The sequence below is a fragment of the Macaca mulatta genome, chromosome 19, assembly GCF_049350105.2.
Source record: "Macaca mulatta isolate MMU2019108-1 chromosome 19, T2T-MMU8v2.0, whole genome shotgun sequence".
NCBI lineage: Eukaryota > Metazoa > Chordata > Mammalia > Primates > Cercopithecidae > Macaca > Macaca mulatta.
The window spans coordinates 48,109,730-48,130,414 of NC_133424.1; the positions used below are offsets into that span (position 1 = coordinate 48,109,730).

Below are 20,685 nucleotides of genomic sequence, written 5' to 3' on the forward strand. Positions count from 1 at the left end.
GCAATGTTGGGTGCATACATATTTAGGAATGTTTTATCTTCTTGTTGAATTTATCCTTTATCATTATAAATGGCCTTCTTTGTCCTTTTTAATTTTTGTTGGTATAAAGTCTGTTTTGGCCATCGTGGTGGCTCACGTCTGTAATCCCAGCACTTTGGGAGGCCGAGGCGGGCAGATCTGTTGAGGTCAGAAGTTCATGACCAGCCTGGCCAACATGGTGAAACCCTGTCTCTACTAACAATACAAAAAAAAAAAAAATTAGCCGGGCATGGTGGCACATGCCTGTAATCCCAGCTACTTGGAAGGCTGAGGCACGAGAATCACTTGAACTCAGGAGCCGGAGGCTGCAGTGAACTGACATTGCGCAACTGCACTCCAGCCTGGGCAACAGAGCGAGACTCTGTCTCAAAATAAAGTATAATAAAATAAAATAAAAATAAAATATATTTGACTAACAATTTATATGTAAAAGGAAATTACAAATATATTAGACAAAATCATTCTAACAGGGTATTATGGGTTGAACTGTGTCCCCTAAAAAGATATGCTGAAGACCTAACCCCTGGTACCAGTAAATGTGACCTTACTGGGAAATAGGGTCTTGACAGATGTAATCAAGTTAAGATGAGGTTACCAGGTAACCCCAATCTAACCTGACTGGTGTCCAAATAAAAGAAAAGACATACACAGAGATACACAGGGAGAATGCAATGTGAAGATGGAGGCAGACATTGGAATGATGTATGTAAAAGCCAAGGAATGCCAAGGACTGCCAGCTGTTAACAGAGGTTAAGAAAAAGGCATAGGACAGATCCTCACTCAGAGACCTCAGAAGGAACCCAAACTGTCAGCACCCTTGATTTTAGATTTCCAGGCTCTAAACTGTAAGAGAATAAATTTATCTTGTTTTAAGTCACCAAGTTTTTGGTACTTGGTACTTTGTTATTGTATCCTTTAAAAACTATTATGTAGGAGAGCCTTTGATAATGTGTATCCTAATTTGTTCTCATTACCTGTTTTTAAAAAAAAATATTATAAAGGTTAACAAAACAGTCTTACTTTGCTTTCTGTCATTCAACCAGTATGAATTCCCTCATGGCGAATGAGGTCAGAGCGACTACCAAAAGCCTTTCCACATTCCTTACAGTCATAGGGCTTTTCACCAGTGTGAATTCTCTGATGTCGAGTAAGGTTTGAGCCTTTATTAAAGGCCTTCCCACATTCATTACATTCATATGGTTTTTCATCTGTATGGATTCTCTGATGTTGAATAAGTTCTGAGCTCTGAATAAAGGCCTTTCTACATTCTTCACATTCATAGAGCTTCTGCCCAGCATGAATTCTGTGATGGTTAGTAAGTGTTGAGGCACTATTAAAGGCCTTCCCACACTGCTTACATTCATAAGGTTTCTCACCAGTATGCATTCTCTGATGCTGAATAAGCCTTGAGTGTTGAGTAAAGGCTTTCCCACATTCTTTACATTCATAAGGTTTCTCACCAGTATGAATTCTCAGATGTAGAAAAAGTTGTGAACTTTTAGTAAAGGCTTTTCCACATACTTTGCATTCATAGGGTTTCTCACCAGTGTGAATTCTCTGATGATCATTAAGGTTTGAGCAATACTTAAAGGCTTTTCCGCATTCCTTACATTCATAGGGTTTCTCACCAGTGTGAATCCTCTGATGTTGAGAAAAATATGAACTACAACTAAAAGCCTTGCCACATTCCTTACATTCATAGGGTTTTTTACCAGTGTGAATCCTCTGATGTCGAGTAACGAGTAAGCCACCACTAAAGGACTTCCCACACTCCTTAGATTCATAGGGTTTTTCATCAAAATGAATTCTCTGATGTTGAATAAATTGTGATTTCTGATTAAAAGTCTTTCCACATATCTTACATTCCCATGGTTTCTCTTCACTCATAGTTTTTTGAGGTTGAGTAAGAAATGTGGGCTGAATAAAAGTAGTTATGTCTTCATGGGTAAGTATTACTTGACTGAAATGTCTCTTCTTTAGAGATAATATCTTGGTCTCACACATTGATTCCAGATCTGAAAGAAAATACAAAGGCAAATACATTTTCCTATTCTGAGCGAGTTAAAACTTCTAAAAATGAAATGGGAGGATTAAACTGAAAAGAATATCTGAAAAATTACACATTTAGTTTTCAAAGGTGGCTAGGCAATCTGTAAAATTGACAAGAAAAGCATAGACGTTAGGAGAGGTAATAAAAGAAGCTGAGGATATGGATTTGGAAAGTAGATGACCTCTATGATCCTCAAATTTTGGTCTGAACCACAGTCACCTTAAGCCTTGGTGAATACACAGTGTTCAGCACCATCTTCCATATTATAGAGAGATTCAAATTTTTTATTTTTATTTTTCTTTGCCCCCACCCCAGATCTCCTACAGACGCTGCCTGAGACCCAGCTCTGTGTCTCCTCATCATACAGCTCGTGGCGCTCCAACTGCAAGGCCATTAGCATGGCCTGGCAGGGGTTCAGCTGGAGGGCCATGGAGGAGGACAGGCCAGCAGGATGCCGCCTCTGCTCCAGGGCATGCACTGTGAGTAAGAGATTCTAATTATATATACATGTATAAACATATAGTCACATACACAGAGCATGATACTGTATGTTTTGCAATTTGTAGATAATTGTCAGACCTCATCAAAGGACTATTAAGAATAATAAATGTGGGCCGGGCGCGGTGGCTCAAGCCTGTAATCCCAGCACTTTGGGAGGCCGAGACGGGAGGATCACGAGGTCAGGAGATCGAGACCATCCTGGCTAACACGGTGAAACCCCGTCTCTACAAAAAATACAAAAAAACTAGCCGGGCGAGGTGGTGGGCGCCTATAGTCCCAGCTACTTGGGAGGCTGAGGCAGGAGAATGGCGTAAACCCGGGAGGCGGTGCTTGCAGTGAGCTGAGATCTGGCCACTGCACTCCAGCCTGGGCGACAGAGCGAGACTCTGTCTCAAAAAAAAAAAAAAAAAATAATAATAATAATAATAATAAATGTGGCCGGGCGCGGTGGCTCAAGCCTGTAATCCCAGCACTTTGGGAGGCCGAGACGGGCGGATCACGAGGTCAGGAGATCGAGACCATCCTGGCTAACACAATGAAACCCCGTCTCCACTAAAAATACAAAAAAAAAAAAATTAGCCGGGCGTGGTGGCGGCGCCTGTAGTCCCAGCTACTCGGGAGGCTGAGGCAGGAGAATGGCGGGAACCCGGGAGGCGGAGCTTGCAGTGAGCCGAGATCGCGCCACTGCACTCCAGCCTGGGCGACAGAGTGAGACTCCGCCTCAAAAAAAAAAAAAAAAAAAAAAAAAAGAATAATAAATGTGTTGAAAGGCTTAAATGGCAGGGGTGGGTGGAGTTCAGTGACTGTGCAAGGGTATACTGGCAAATCACTAGCCTCCAACAAATGTAATATGCTGAACACAACTGGTGGGAAGAGTAGACAGGTAAATCTCTTCTGTGCATAAAGCATGATATGGGTTAGGGACTCACTGAAAATAATTTGCTCTGGAATTCTGTGATGTTGACCTTGGGAGAAAGAAATGAATCATTCAAGTCATAGCAGTGACTGAGAAGGAAGACAGCTCAAGTTTGAGACACAAGAGAGTTAAGACAGGATGAAATGTACTCTATGAGAAGAAAGGAAGTCCATGTCAACATATAAACTGTGAGCCCCAGTTCTATGCTTTAAGGCAATTACTTAACCTCTGAGCCCTCTGTTCCTTGTTTATTGAAATGGGAATGACACTTAACTCATGATTGCTAAAAAGATGAAGAATAATGTATGTAAATAATCTGATGTAAAGTAAGCACTCAGTATTGGTAGCTATTATTATGAAAGAATGCCATAGCAAAAACAGATACTGAGCAAATGAAGTGGCTTGAAGACATCAAAATAAAGCCAGCTAGACTATCTCAAGTCCTCCCTCCACATGATCATTGGCCAAACTTAGTCTGGGTGAGTCCCTAAAAATCTCTTAAAGTTGTCCTTATTTAATTATTGAATCCCCTCTTTCCTAGACCACTACAGGAATCTCCTAATGGTCTCCCCAGTATGTTCCAGCACCCTCTAATCCATTCAGCAACTGATATGGTATTTTGTCTCGCTTTGCCCTACTGAAAATCTAAACTCCTTGGTAATTACCAAGAAGACTCCAATAATGAGGCTCTTACCTACCTCTTCAACCTTGTGTTATACTCCACTTCCACTTGCTCAAGAAGCCTCAGTCCGTCAAGCACATCAAGTTCTCCCTGCCTCTCAGGGCCTTTCCACACACATCTCCCCTTTACCTGGCATACCCCTCATCCTATCACCATTGTTGGCCCTGCTAATTGCTGCTCATCATTTGAGCCTCTGCTCAAACAGCATATCTCTAGAAGGCCATAACTGATCTTCAGTCTAAATTATGGTCTTCCTGTTATTAGGCCTCAGATCTTCCTGCTATTTCTTATTAATAGCACTTATTATTTGTAATATTATATAATCTGCATAGATCCAACAAAATCAAGAAATGTTTTATGTTTTCACTAATATATACTCAGCTCCTGGCAAACTACCTAAAGAATTACTGAGGCAATAAATGAGTCTAGATTTATTGTTCTCAAGAATACATTTTTGGAGTGGAGTTACAAGATGGATGACTAGAGGCACCCAGCATTTACCTCCTCCACAAAGAAGGACCAAAACAGCGAGTAGATAATCACACACCAAACTGAGCATCTATGACAGAGCACTGGAATTCAGCAGGGAAGTAACAGGGAACCTCTGAGGCACAAAGAGAGAAGCAAAGCAGTTGGCCTGGCCAGGATCAGCTTGGAGCCCAGGGGAAAGGTAAGGGAGACCACATTCCCACTGTGGACTCCTGCAATCCTAGCCACAAAACAGCCCCTCAGCCCTCATGGCCCTAAGACTAGTAAAGGGAGCTGCCCAGTGTCTACACAATACTGTTCTAGATAGAGAGTTCATGCTGGGTCCCTCCCCAAACCCAAGCAACTGCAGCATGGTGTCATTTTGGGAGCTCAGCTCCCACTAGACTACATCCTGCCCAGGGACTCAACAGTTCTTCCATCTCTACATCCATGGAGCTCTGCTGGCTTCTCCCCATGTCCATGTAGAGGGTTACAGCATTGCAATGATGGCTAGAACCATTGGTGTGGCTAGGTCCCCAGTACTCCAGTACAGCACTCAGAGTCCTACACCCTGGGGAATGAGCAGTACAACAGAGTTGGAAGCTGCCTTTGGGACAGCGGGAGCTGAAGTGTGTGCTCCCCAGAGCCTGAGAGTCACCTGCCTGGGGCCACTGCCACTTACAGGAACACCACTACTTCCAAGCAGCTGGGTCCCTATGCATCTGCAAGTGCCTTCAGGGGCCTTAAGACTAGTGCTGGGCAGCATCAAAGGGCCTAACATCAAGCCTACCTGGCCCACCAAAGCTGCTGCCTCCGCACATCATCTGAGGGTTTGGGAATCGACTGACCTTGCTGGCCATTGCTGGTGCCCACATGCACCAACCATCCCTGCAAATGAGGAAAGGCAGAGCCAATGTGCCACCAAGGTCCGAGCATGCTGTCTGGGGGCATGGGAATTGACTTACCCTACCCACCATAGCCTGAATCCACATGCACCACTCGGAGGGTGAGAAGACAGGGTTTCCATGCCTGGTACTGCCCCTGCCACTGCCTATATGCAATGTCCAGGGGTGTGGGGATGAATTCACTCCTCACACTCCCACCAATGCCTGAACATATCTTCTGGGGGCCTAATTATGGGCTTTCTTAGCCTGCCAGTGCCCACCATCTATCGTTTGGGAGCCCAGGGATTGACTCAGCCCACCCACCATCACTAGCATCCATACAGCCCTGCCAGTGACCCGAGGACAGGCCAGCCTAGCCTGCTGCCAACACCACTGCAAGCATCAAAATGTACACACCACCTAGAGGAACAGAGACTGGCCCATTCAGCTTGCCATTACCACTGCTGGTGCCTGCATATGTTGCTTCAAAGCCCAAAGAGTTGGCTAACTAATGTTATTGTCATAATCAATGCCATACATGCCAACAAGGAGCCCAAGGACCTGCCTTCCTTCCTGGCCCACTGCTGCTACTGCCAGCACCTGAGCAAGCAATCTGGAGGCCCAGGGATCAACCTTCATGGAGCAGCTACCAAGTGTCTGAATACACCACCTTGGGCCCCATGATCCAGCATGCCCAGGCTATCACCAACACCACTGGGGCCTACAGACCAGCATAGCTGGCATCCCTATCCCAGAAAAGCCTCATCACAGCTTCCACTAACAACCAAACCCTAAGTCACTGAGGAACTCACAGACACTGCTGCCACTGATTGCAGCCAAAGAAATCATATGGAGATTATACCACTGCATCCACCTAGAACAAAGCCAAAACAACCTACCCAACCAACACTATAAATACATGTACAGGAAAAAGGTTTTCCTTATGAAAACAAATCCATAAAATTGGAAAAAATGACCAGAACAAGAAATACATAGATATCAATGTAAGGATAAAAGAAACATGAGAAAGCATGGAACCATGACATCTCCAAAGTAACACAATTAATTCTCCAGCAACAGATTCCAACAAACAATAAATCTATCAAGTACCTGAAAAAGAATTCAAAATAATGATATTAAAGAAGCTCAGTGGGACCCAATAGAACATGGATAAATACCAAAAGAACCAGAAAAACAATTCATGATCTGAATGAGAAATTCAGCAGATAGATATCAAGAAAAAGAACCAAACAGAAGTCCTGAAGCTGACAAATTTCAATTAATGAAATAAACACAATTGAGAGCTTCAACAATAGACTAGATCAAGCAGAAGAAAGAATTTCTGAACTTGAAGACAGGTTTTTAAAAGTAATCCAGGAAGACAAAAGTAAAAAATAATAAGTAATTTTTAAAACTGAAGAAAGCTTAGGTGACATATGGGACATCATAAAGCAACCAAATATTCAAATTTTGGGTATTCTAGAAGGAGAAGAGATGGGCAAAGGCATAAAAACCTATTTAACAAAATAATAACTGAAAACTTTCCAAGTCTTGTAAGCAATACAGACATCCTGATACAGAAGGCTCAATGATGCCCAAATAGATTCAATCCAAAAAGGTCTTCTAAGGTCCATTACAGTCAAACTGTCAAAAGTCAAAGACAAAGAGAATTCTAAAAAAAGCAAGAGAAAAGCATGAAGTCACATATAAGGGAACCCTCAGGCATCAAGTCACATATAAGAGAACCCTCATCAGACTAGTAGCAGATACCTTGGCAGAAACCTTCCATGCCAGGAAAGAATGAGATGAGATATTCAAAGTGCTAAAAGAAAAAGCACTGTCAGCCAAGAATACTATACCTAGCAAAGCCATCCTTCAAAAATGAAGGAGAAAGTTTTTCCCAGAGAAGCAAAAACAGAGAAAATTTGTCACAACTAGGGTTACCCTATCAAAAATGGCAAAGGGTGTCCTACATCTGGAAGTGAAAGACATATCTACCATCATTAAACAAATGAAAATAAGCTCACTGGTAGAGCAGATATACCAATGGAAAGAGAAAGGACTCAGATGTAACCATTACATAAAACCACCAAACCAAATGATAAGAGAAAAGAAAAAGGATATAAAACAACCATACAAAAAATTAACAGATTAGGAATAAATCCTCACCTATTAATAATAACTTTGAATGTAAACAGCCAAATCCCCCACTTAAAAGATACAGTCTGGTTGAATGGATAAAATAAATATGACTCACCTATATACTGACTGTGAGAAACTCACTTTATCTATAAAATCACAGACAGAAAGTGAAGGGATGAAAAAAAAAAATACGGCACACAAACAGAAACCAAAAGCAAGTGAGAGTAGCCGTACTTAAATAAAACAGATATTAAGTAAAAAACTGCAGAAGAGGCAAAGAAGGTCTTTATAGAATGATATAGGGATCAATTCAGCCAGAAGATATAAAATTCTAAATTTATAGGCACCCAACACTGCAGCACCCAGATATATAAGCAAATATTATTAGATCGAAAAAGAGAGATAGGGCTGGGTGTGGTGGCTCATGCCTGTAATCCCAACTTTGGGAGGCTGAGGCAGGAGGATCACTTGAGGTCAGGAGTTCAAGACCAGCCTTTCAAACATGGTGAAACCCTGTCTCTACTAAAAATACAAAAATAAGCTGGGTGTGGCCAGGCGCGGTGGCTCATGCCTGTAATCCCTGCACTTTGGGAGGCCGAGGCAGGTGGATCAAGAGGTCAGGAGATCAAGACCATCCTAGCTAACATGGTAAAACCTCATCTCTACTAAAAATACAAAAAATTAGCGAGGCGTGGTGGTGGGTACCTGTAGTCCTAGCTACTTGGGAGGCTGAGGCAGGAAAATGGCATGAACCTGGGAGATGGAGCCTGAAGTGAGCTGGGATTGCACCACTGCACTCCAGCCTGGGTGACAGAGCAAGACTCTGTCTCAAAAAAAAAAAAAAAAAAAATTATCTGGGCATGGTGGCATGCACCTGTAATCCAAGCTACTCAGTAGGCTGAGGCAGGAGAACTGCTTGAACCTGGGAGGCAGAGGTTGCAGTGAGCCAATATTGTGCCACTGCACTCCAGCCTGGGCGACAGTGCGAGACTCTGTCTCAATAAAACAACAAAAAAAGATAGACTCCCATAAAATAATAGTACGGGACTTCCACATCCCACTCTCAGCATTAGACAGTTCGTCTAGATAGAAAATCAACAGCTTTGGATTTAAACTGGACATTAGACCAAATGGGCCTACCAGACACTAACTGAACATTTTATCCAACAGCTGCAGAATACACATTTTTCCTATCAGCACATGGAACATCCTCCAGGAAGAGACCATATGTTAGGCCATAAGACAAGTTATAACTAATTTTTAAAAATCAAAATCATATCAAGTATCTTCTCAGACTACACTAGAATAAAACTAGAAATCAATAATAAAAACTTTGTAAACCACACAAATACATGGAAATTAAACAATGTGCTTGCTCATGCATGCCCACTGGGTCAATTAAGAAATTAAAGATCATCAAAGACTACTACAAGCAACTATATGCTAACAAATCAGATAACCTAGAGGAAACAGAAAAATTCTGGATACATGAAAACCTACCAAGATTGAACCAGGAAGAAACAGAGCAGAAGAACTTGAGCAGACTAATAACAAGTCACGAGATTGAAGCAGTAGTAAAATGTCTCCCAACAAAGAAAAGCCCAAGACTAAATGGCTTTACTGCTGAATCCTACCAAAATTACAAATAACTAACCTAAATTTTTCTCAAACTATTCCAAAAAATGGAAGAGGAGTGAATTCTTCCTAATTTATTCTACAAGGCCAGCATTACCCTGATACCAAAACCAGAGAGGGACATGACGACAACAACAAAAAAGATTTGATATCCCTCATGAACATAGACCCAAAACCCCTCAATGAAATACTAGCAAACAAAATCCAATAATACAACAAAAAGATAATATACAACGATTAAGTGAGATTTTTCCTGAAAAGTGCAAGGATGGTTCAACATAAGCAAATCAATAACATGATGTATCAGATCAACAGGATGAGGGACAAAAACCATATGATCAGCTCAATAGATGCAGAGAAAGCATCTGCTAAAGTTTAACATCTCTTCATTATAAAAACCTCTCAACAATCAGGCATTAAAAAACATACCTTAACATAATAAAGACCATATATGACAAATCTACAGCTAACACCATACTGAATGGGGAAAAGCCGAAAGCCTTTCCTCTAAGAACTAGAACAAGACAAAGAAGCCCACATTCACCACTGCTATTCAGTATAGTACTGGAAGTCCTATCCAGAGCAATTAGGCAAGAGAAAGAAATAAAACGCATCCAGACTGGATAATAGAAAGTAAAACTGTCCCTTTACGGATGACATGATCTTACATATATATAAAAACCTAAAGATGCTACCAAAAATTCTTGGAACTGATCAATGAAATCAGTAAAGTTGCAAGATACAAAATCAATATACAAAAACAAGTAGTAGGCTGGGGATGGTGGCTCACGCCAATAATCCCAGCACTTCAGGAGGCCGAGGTGGGTGGATCACTTGAGGTCACGAGTTTGAGACCAGCCTGGCCAACATGGTGAAACTTGTCTTGACTAAAAATACAAAAATTGGCCAGGTGTGGTGGCAGGCACCTGTGGTCCCACCTACTCAGGAGGCTGAGGCAGAACTGCTTGAACCCAGGAGGCGGAGGCTGCAGAGAGCTGAGATCATGCCATTGCACTCCAGCCTGGGAGACAGAGCAAAACTCTGTCTCAAAAAAACAAAAACAAAAACAAAAACAAAAAAAGGATTTCTATACATCCACAATAATGAATTAGCTGAAAAACAAATCAAGAAAACAATCCCATTTATTAATATAATAGCTACAAAAAACAACCTAGAAACAAATTTAACCATGAAGTGAAAGACCTCTACAAGGAAAACTACAAAACACAGATGAAAGAAATTGAAGACAACACAAACAAATAAAAAGATATTTACATACTCATGCACTGGAAGAACTATTGTTAAAATGAACATATTTCCCAAAGCAATCTACAGATTCAATGCAATACCTACTGAAATACCAGTCAGTTTTTACATGAACAGCAAAAACAAAAAAAAATCCTAAAATTTGTAGGGAATCATAAAAGATGCCAAATAGCCAATGCAATCTGTAGCAAAAGAACAAAAGTGGAAGAATCGAACTTCAAAATATACTACAAGGCTGTAATAACCAAAACAGCATAATAAAGGGTACTTTCATAAACAGGGTCCTGTCATAAAAACAGACTCAAAGACCAAAGGAACAGAAGAGAGAACCCACAAATAAATCCATGTATTTATAGTCAACTGATGGTTGACAAAGGTGCCAAGAACAGACATTGGGAAAAGGACACCCTGTTCAATAAATGGTGCTGGGAAAACTCGATATCCATAGAGTGAAGAATGAAACTAGACTGTATCTCTCACCATATACAAAAATAAACTCAAAATGAATTAAGTACTTAACTATAAGACCCCAAACTATAAAACTACTAGAGGAAAACATAGGGGAAACACTTCAGAAGAATATGCAAATATATTTTAGATAAGACCTTAAAGATATTTTCAATAAGGGGCAAACAACAAAAAAAAAGACAAATTGGACTATATTGAACTAAAATGCTTCTGCACAGCAAAGGAAACAATCAACGGAGTGAAGAGACCTGTAGAATGGCAGAAAATATTTGCAAACTCTTCACCTGAGAAGGGACTAATATCCACAATTCACAAGGAACCAAAAAAACTTAATAGCAGGGCCACAGTGGCTCATAACTGTAATCCCAGCACATTGGGAGGCCAAGTCAGGAGGATCACTTGAGGCCAGGAGTTTGAGACCAGCCTGGGGAACACAGGGAGACCCCCATCTCTATAAACAATTTTAAAGTTAGCTAGGTATAGTGGCATGCACCTACAGTCTTAGCTACTTAGGAGGCTGAGGTGGTAGAATCCCTTGAGCCTGGGAGTTCAAGGATGCAGTGAGCTGTTCTCATGACACTGTACTCCAGTCTGGCTAACAGTGAAACTCTCTCACATACACAAAAAAAATGACACCGCACACATTCTATTAGTAAAATAAAAAAATACATATATATATATATATATATATAAAACAATTGATAAATATTCAGAGTGATGGGTATCTAAATACCTTGGTTTGATCCTTATACATTGTATGAATGCATCAATCTATCCCTTGTACTCCATAAATATGTATAATTTGTATCAATAAAAACTTAGGAAAAAAAGCTCATGAGAAATCTAATGTATAGCAGGAGGACTACAGTTAGTAATACTCTATTGTATACTAGAAATTTGTCAGGAAAGTAGGTTTTAAGTACTCTTACCCTAAACAAAAAAAGAAAGAAAAAAATTATAGTTATTTGATATGACCTGCTTAACTACAGTAATTATTTCAATATGTATGTGTATCAGAACTTCATGTTGTACACCTAGAATTTATACAATAATTTTTTTAAAAGATTCATATACAAAAAAAAAATTGTTTAAACACATATAAAAAAGAGTAACAGTATTTGCTAGCAAAACAGGGTGACTGTAGTCAAAAATAATTTAATTGAACATTTAAAAATAACTAAAAGAGGCCGGGCATGATGGCTCATGTCTGTAATCCCAGCATTTTGGGAGGCTGAGGTGGGTGGATCACTTGAGGTCAGGAGTTCAAGACCAGCCTGGCCAACATGGTAAAACTCCATCTCTACTAAACACACACACACACACACACACACACACACACACACACAGATTAGCTGGGTGTGGTGGTACATGCCTGTAGTCCCAGCTACTTGAGAGGCTGACGCACGAGAATCACTTGTACCCGGGAGGCAGAAGTTGCAGTGAGCAGAGATCACACCACTGCACTTCAGCCTGGGTGACAGAGTGAGACTCCATCTTAAAAAACAAAACAAAACAAAACAAAAAAACCTAAAAACTAAGAGTACAATTAGATTGTAACACAAAGGATAAATGCTTGAGGTGATGGATATCGCATTTCCTCTGATATGAGCATTGCATGCCTGTATCAAAATATCTCATGTAACCCATAGATATACATACCTACTGTGTACCCAAAAAATTAAAAATAAAGATTAATAAATAAATAAAAACACAGACCAGGTGTGGTGGCTCGCTCCTGTAATCCCAGCACTTTGGAGGGCTGAGGCAGGTGGATCACTTGAAGTCAGGAGTTCAAGACCTGCCTGGCCAACATGGTGAAACATCGTCTCTACCAAAATACAAAAATTAGCTGGATGTGGTAGCATAAGCCTATAATCCCAGCTACTCAGGAGACTGAGGCAAGAGAATTGCTTGAACACAGGAGGTAGAGGTTGCAGTGAACTGACATTGTTGCCTAGCCTGGGCAACAGAGCAAGACTGTCTAAAAAAAAAAAAAAAAGATAACAAGTGTTAGCAAATGATGTGGAGAAACTGGAACCATCATACACTGCTGGTGGGCATGTAAAATGGTGTAGCCATTTTGGAAAAGAGTCTAGCAGTTCCTCAAATAGCTAAACACAGAGTTATGATATGACCCAGCAATTGTACTCCTGGGTAGAAACCTGAAAGAACTGGAAGCTTATGTCCACACAAAAACTTACAGACATGTTCATACAACATTATTCAAAATAGCCTAAAAGAGGAAACCCAAATGTCCATCAACTGATCAATGGATAAATGTGGTATATCCATAAAATGGAATAGTATTTGGCAATAAAAAGAAATGAAATACTGATACATGCTACAACATGGATGAGCCTTGAAGAGCATTAAGTTATGAAACAGGGAATTTGCAGAAGACCACATATTGTACAATTCCATTTATATGAAATGTCCAGAATAGGCAAATCCATAGAGAAAATCAACTCATGGTTGCGTGGGGCTGGAGAGGGGTGGGAGTAACAGCTAGAGTGTACAGGGGTTTTTCTGAGGTGATAAAAATGTTCTAAAATTGATTATGGTGATGTTTATACAACTCTATTATATTAAAAGTCACTGAATTGTACATTTTATATGGGTGAACTGTATGGTATGTGAATTATACCTTAATAAAGCTGAAAATAAAACAAAAAAATTAAAGGAGCGCTACTCTGGTTCATAGACAGCAGGGGTTAGGCAACTTTTTTATAAAGAGTAAGATAGCAAATATTTTCAGCTTTGTGGGCTATTCAGGTGTGTGACTGTAGTGCAAAGATAGTCACAGAAAACTTCTAAAAGTTTGAATGTGCTAGGCTTAAAAAAAAAAACAAGCCTTTCCAACTTGGACATGGCAGAATGGTTCCCGCAAAGAAGGGTGGCGAGAAGAAAAAAGGGCCGTTCTGCAATGAACAAGGTGGTGACCCGAAAGTACACCATCAATATGCACAAGCGCATCCATGGAGTGGGCTTCAAGAAGTGTGCCCTCGGGCACTCAAAGAGATTCAGAAATTTGCCATGAGGGAGATGGGAACTCCAGATGTGCGCATTGATACCAGGCTCAACAAAGCTGCCTGGACCAAAGGAATCAGGAATGTCCCATAACGAATCCGGAATGTCCCATAACGAATTCGGAATGTCCCATAACGAATCCGTGTGAGGTTGTCCAGAAAACGTAATGGGGATGACGATTCACCAAATAAGCTCTATACTTTGGTTACCTATGTACCTGTTACATCTTTCAAAAATCTACAGAGAGTCAATGGGATGAGAACTAATCACTCACTGATCGTCAAATACATAAACTAATTATAAAATTGCAAACAAAACAAATTCCCCCCTCCCCCGCAAAAATAACGCCACAACCTCACAAGAACTGCTAGCTCAAAAACAAATTTTTAAAAAGACTGGCTTAATAATTCTGGTTTAAAAATAACTATATATCTTCCTCCTGATTTCATCAGTGCAAAATGTAAATTTTAAGATTACAAAAACTAGGCTGGATGCTATGGCTCATGCCTGTAATCCCAGCACTTTGGGAGGCCAAGGCAGGCGGATTACTTGAGCTCAGGAGTTCGAGACCAGCCTGGGCAACATGGCAAAATCCCATCTCCACAAAAAATACAAAAATTAGCCGGTCATGGTGCCGTGTACCTGTATAGTCCCAGCTACTAGGGACGCCGAGGTGGGAGGGTCACTTGAGCCTGGGAGAGGTGGGTGTGTGGGAGGTTGCAGTGAGCCAAGATGCACCACTACACTCCAGCCTGGGCAACAGAGCCAGACTGTGTCTCAAATAAAATAAAATAAAATAAAATTATAAAAACTATACAATTATGTGTTAAACCAAATCGGTGCGGAGGCTCACGCCTATAATTCCAGCACTTTGGGAGGCCGAGGCAGGTGGATCACTTGAGGTCAGGAGTTAGAGACCAGCCTGGGCAACATGGTGAAACCTCGTCTCTACTAAAAATACAAAAATTAGCTGGGCATGGTGGCGCATGCCTGTAATCCCAGCTACTCAGGAAGCTGGGGCAGGAAAATCGCTTGAACCTGGGAGGCGGCGGTTGCAGTGAGCCGAGATCACGCCATTGCACTCCAGCCTGGGCGACAGAGAAAATCTCTGTCTCAAAAAAAAAAAAAAAAAAGAAGAAAAAAAAAGTAACTGTGTTGCTCTGTAGTGTGTCAGTTTAAATATAATAGTCAAGATTTTTAGTTAACTTTAAGACAATGGAATTAAGAAAAATTAATAGATAATCCTCGAAAACTTGGATGACTTCTAACATAAGGTATTAAAACATTGATTCCCAAGAATAGTTTTAACGTATATGCCATTATTATTTCATATGTATGCCTTGTTTTTTATGTTAGAGGATGCTATACCTTTGGGTAATGTAAATAAATACATGGGGTTTTTTTGTTTTGTATTTGGGTCAAGGCTAACTTTAGTTATGGTATGTGCAGGGCACAAATGTGCAAAAAGACATTTCTGTCCTTTTTATAAAGGCTTATAAGGAACGTGGGTGGCTATTGGGGGAGTGGTATCACATGAACTTAGGAGTCCGTTAAAATGTTTATGTATCACAGTTCTAAATTACCTACCGCCCACATTTTTCTGTGATTAAACATTATAATTTGAGTAGCTGAGACTATCTGGGAATAATCATAACAGAAATGTAATAGATATGCTTTTGTTATCAAGGAAATTACAGGTCAGGCATGGTGGCTCACACCTGTAAAACCAGCGCTTTGGGAGGCCAAGGCGGGTGGAACACCTGAAGTCAGGAATTCGAGACCATCCTGGCCAACAGTGAAACCCTGTCTCTACTAAAAATAAAAAAATTAGCCGGGCATGGTGACAGGTGCCTGTAATCCCAGCTACTCGGGAGGCTGAGGCAGGAGAATCACTTGAACCTGGAAGGCAGAGGTTGCAGTGAGCTGAGATTGTACCACTGCACTCCAGCCTGGGCAACAAGAGTAAAACTCTGTCTAAAAAAAAAATAATAATAACAATAGTTTTGTCTTTAAAAAACTAGTTGTTCCAAAATGTAAAACTGATACATAAAAAAGACATCTCAGTTTTGATGGGTTTATTTTCAATTCAGTATTTGAACTTGGGAAGAGTATGTAAAAACATTCCTAAGTGACTATTATTAAGCAAAGATGTAATAGAAAGTACAAACTACAATACAAATAAACATAAGGCATAACACAAATGGGGATGCACATTAAGTAGGTAACAGGAAAGTTATAACAACATTTGTGTAATCAGGATATAAACTATGAATATTGCTATAGTCAAGATACATATGGTGATTACCAGAGACCAGATCTCAACTATCAGAACAAGACATCAGGAAATACTTTTACAGTTTGATGTATCACAAAATGACAAAACAAACATACTATGCAAAAATTGAAGTTAGGTATCAGAAGAATGAAAGTAAGAGTTGAAAATGTATTGTCTTTGATGAGAGGGACCGGGGCAGTCAGGGTAGGAATGTATACATGAAAAAGCAGGCTGCTGTTTTTCTTTTTTCTCTTTTTTTGAGATGGAGTCTCACTCTGTTTCCCAGGCTGGAGTGCAGCTGCATGATCTCAGCTCACTGCAACTTCCACCTCCTGGGTTCAAGCGATTCTCTTGCCTCAGCCTCCCAAGTAGCTGGGACTACGGGCGCCTGCCACTATGCCCAGTTAATTTTTTTATTTTTAGTAGAGATGGGGTTTTGCCACCTTGGCCAGGCTGGTTTCAAACTCCTGACTTCAAGTGATCCGCCCGCCTCAGTCTCCCAAGTGCTATGTTTACAGGTGTGAGCCACTGCGCCTGGCCTGGGCTGCTGTTTTTCAATATAAGCTTTATAACACTGTGATTTCAAACTCTGTAAATATATTACTTTAATGAAAATTAATTATTTTAAAATGAAAAAGGAATAAACAGAGACCACCTTTCAAGTAGAAAGGTACAAGGTTAAGGTAAGATTAAGAAGGGGGTGAATTAGCAAGTTGGTAGGGAGGAAAAGTGCTACGAGACAGAAATAAAATACTTAAAAGCAGCTAAGATCAACTGATAACTGGGAAAAAGTGAAGATTCACAAACTCCTCCCTAGGTTCCTAGAGCTTCGTTAAATCTAGAATTCTTTCTCAAGGGAGGCATGGATCTTCTATTTCCAACGCTAACTCTATAGGTAACAACATCTACTTCTAGGGCTCCAACCATTAACTTCTACTTGGATGAATTTCCACTTCCATATTTTTTGACTGTTTTACAACTTTCTTCTGAGCTTCCTGTTTGATCTTCTCATTGATGAATCTTATTCTGTAGAAATTATTTACAGCAATGTTCTAGCTCCTGCATTAGATAACAAGTTTCTTAATAAGCCTACTTATTTTCTAAACTGTACAGCACCTAGCAGACTAGTGTACAAAATTAAAAAGTCAAACATTTTTACAAGACTTTCTATTTAAAAATCTTAATTCTCCATAAACTGATATTAATATTCTCATGCAAAGTATAACTTGCCATTTTAAGTTTCAAATGACTCTATATAAGCTAATTCTAACTTTTTTTTTTTCTTTGAGACCAAGATTTGCTCTTGTCCCCCAGGTTGGAGAGCAATGGTGCGATCTTGACTCCCTGCAACCTCCGCCTCCTGGGTTCAAGCGATTCTCCTCTCTCAGCCTCCTGAGTAGCTGGGATTACAGGTGCCCGCCACCACGCCTGGCTAATTTTTATATTGTTAGTAAAGATGGGGTTTCACCATGTTGCCCAGGCTGGTCTCAAACTCCTGACCTCAGGTGATCCACCCACCTCGGCCTCCCAAAGTGCTGGAATTACAGGCATGAGCCACCGTGCCTGGCCTAATTCTAGAATTTACAATGAAAATGCAAAGGACTAAGAAGCAGTAGGAGAACTTGCTCTACCAGATAAGATTTATTACATGCTACAGTATTAATACAGTGTGCTATTGGCACAAGGATAGACAAATAAGCCAAAGGAACAGAATTCAGAGACAGACTCACAGAAATAGGAATACAGTATTTATGACAAAGGTAGTCCTATAGAGAATGGGAAAAGGACAGTCATCTCAATAAACACTAAGAAGTCAACTGGATATTCACATGGAAAAAAAATGAAATTTGACCCCTACCTCACAACACATACAAATTCCAACTTCAGAAAAGTAGATCTAAATGGAAAAAGTAAAACAATAAAGCTACTAGAATATAACATAGGAAATATCTTCATGACCTTAGGGTAGGCAATGATTCCTACCCAGGACACAAAAAAGCAACACTATACAGAAAAAGGTAACTGTGACCACATTAAAATTAATTAACTTCTGTTCATCAAAAGATACCATTAAAAGAGTAAAAGACAAAATATAAAGTGGTGGGAGATATTTACATCATGTATAACCAAACACAGGCCTGATACATAGAATATAAAAAGAATTCTAAAATGGCGGACGGGAAGGCAGGAGAGGAGAAGCCTGAAAAGTTGCAGCGAGCTGGAGCCGCCGGAGTAACGGAGGGGAAAGTTCCAGTCGCAGCGCTGAGAAGCGATCAGCTGAAAAAGAAGCCGCCGACCTCCCAACAAAGCCTACAAAGATTTCCAAGTTTGGATTTGCCATAGGTAGTCAGACGACAAAGAAAGCATCAGCCATATCCATCAAACTTGGATCAAGTAAGCCTAAAGAAACTGTTCCAACTCTTACTCCAAAAACTCTTTCAGTAGCCGCAGCTTTTAATGAAGATGAAGATAGTGAACCAGAGGAAATGCCTCCAGAAGCAAAGATGAGGATGAAGAATATTGGAAGGGATACACCAGCATCAGCTGGACCAAACTCCTTCAGTAAAGGAAAACATGGGTTTTCTGATAACTAGAAGCTGTGGGAGCGAAATATAAAATCTCATCTTGGAAATGTCCATGACCAAGACAATTAAATGATGTTTTGAAATTGGGGTGTGGGGTAGGTGTAAAGTTAAAAGGAACAGTTTCTTTTTTTAAAGAATGGTATAAGACTATCTTTGGAGCTGCTTTTTTTTTCTTTTTCATTTTTTTAAAAGATTGAGGGGTACACTAATAAATGAGAGTTTGAAATTAGAGGTAATTTATGTGTTATATACAGATTTCAAGACATTTGCTAGTTTTGTAGTTTCATGTGATTAGTTTCCAAAGGTTACAGATAATAAAGAAATCAGAAATGGTACCTTTTTAAGAATTGCATATTTTTTTAGACACAACTATTAGCACATTAAGAGGGAAGCAAAAAGTTATTGTCTATTTAAAACTGCAAGCAGTTACTCTCTTAACTCCTTATTACCTAAACTTGTTTGGCTCCCAGGAACAGCCTTATAAAGAGAGGGAGTATTGTATTGGGAGGAAAATGTTACTGAACTATTCACTGAAAATAAATTTAGATAAAATACAGCTTTTTTCCTTATGGGCATTTGTTTTGTTTCAAGTCATCATAAACTAGGTATTGCATTGCTATCAGTGGATACAGATGCTTAGCTCCTAAAAGAATTTTTTTTTTTTTTAATGTAAACTGTTGAATATTTGAAATAGTCCACTTCACCTTAATGGGTCTTGTCTATCTTCATTAGTCTTCAAAGAAAAACCATTTGCTACCAAAGTAAATCAGTATTTTGAATGTGCTTCTCTTGTTTTTTGTTTATTAGCTAGTTCCTTTAAGCATTTCCACCAGAACTTGAGGCAAATCATAAGGAAGCTGTTTCTTTTAAAACACAAACCACCACCAAAAATTTAAATTTACATATTGCTTAAATATTTGGCTGTTTTTAGTTTTTAAAAGGTATAAACACCAAAAAAAAAAAAAAAAAAAAAAACATTGTATGAAGATGGAAAATAAGAAGATGCACTTTCTGTAACCTTGTCTAAGGATTTAAATTACTAACTTGTGAACTCCAATTTGAATTGAACTTAACTATCGGCTTTCTTACTAGTAAAATTGTATAGTTTATTTTAAATGCATACATATTGACCAACGGCCTCTGAAAAAGCACATTGTAGATACTGAAATTGAAGGAAAGAAAATGCATCTTCAAACATTTTTTGGAATCTCACCACATGTACTTTGTTAGATTTGTGTATTGTAGGGTGTCTGTTTTGTATTTTTGTATTGTATATGAACTTTTAAAAAAATGTGACAGTTAAACACATCTTTAAAAGCATAGTCACAGACAAAAGAAGCATACAGTATAAAAATTTCCTTGAAAACTCCTACAATATTATATTTGGAAGCAGCTTCAGATTGTTTTACTGGTGGCAACTGCTTGCTGAAGTCTTTTAGTTGGTAATAACTCCAGAGAAGCAGCCTGCGTATATTCCTAACATTTTGTTCACTAGCATTTAAGTTTAGAATAAGCCCAAGTAAAACGATGGAAATGTATATAGAACTCTTAGTTCTTACATGATTTAATTATATCAAGATACATGAATTTAACTTACTTTAATGTAGGCAAACTATCCCTTTTTTGTCCATTTTCCCGTTTGTTAAAATAACATACCTCTCCTACGTATTATTTTCTTGACCCAAATGAAATATTAACCTAAGGTCAAGCTGGAAGAGAGAAATGACTGAGATGAATGTCTTTACTA

General features: G+C 39.5%; 3 protein-coding genes, 1 long non-coding RNA gene and 1 pseudogene across 11 annotated transcripts in view; 3 read left to right on the forward strand and 2 right to left on the reverse strand.

The window, feature by feature from the left end:
* Positions 1-20,685, forward strand: part of ZNF875 (zinc finger protein 875) — a 406,705-nt gene that overhangs the window by 79,733 nt on the left and 306,287 nt on the right. The gene's annotated exons all lie outside the window — the stretch shown is intronic.
* The window catches only part of ZNF568 (zinc finger protein 568), a 103,040-nt gene that overhangs the window by 44,298 nt on the left and 38,057 nt on the right, over positions 1-20,685 (forward strand). For all 4 annotated transcript variants that reach the window (XM_077982516.1, XM_077982520.1, XM_077982515.1 and 1 more), the window contains one exon: positions 2,405-2,568. The gene's annotated coding sequence lies outside the window, so the exon portion shown is untranslated. The remainder of the gene's footprint in view (positions 1-2,404; positions 2,569-20,685) is intronic.
* Positions 1-20,685, reverse strand: part of ZNF829 (zinc finger protein 829) — a 30,940-nt gene that overhangs the window by 5,268 nt on the left and 4,987 nt on the right. For 3 of the 5 annotated variants that reach the window (XR_013410590.1, XR_013410592.1, XR_013410591.1), the window contains exon 5: positions 1,060-2,054. Coding sequence is in view for 2 of the 5 variants with exons in the window: in XM_001113276.5 (XP_001113276.2) it covers positions 1,075-2,054 (980 nt within the window). In the remaining 3 variants the exon portion in view is untranslated. Of the gene's footprint in view, positions 1-462; positions 2,055-20,685 lie in introns of those variants that run through there. The other 2 variants (XM_001113276.5, XM_015123639.3) reach the window with 2 other exon arrangements.
* LOC144337454 (uncharacterized) lies at positions 7,870-11,099 on the reverse strand. Its single transcript, XR_013410617.1, has 3 exons — positions 10,521-11,099; positions 8,269-9,105; positions 7,870-8,122 (listed from the first exon to the last, which is right to left on the reverse strand). It is a non-coding gene; the product is annotated as an uncharacterized LOC144337454 (long non-coding RNA).
* Positions 18,406-19,167, forward strand: LOC144337443 (PEST proteolytic signal-containing nuclear protein-like; annotated as a pseudogene).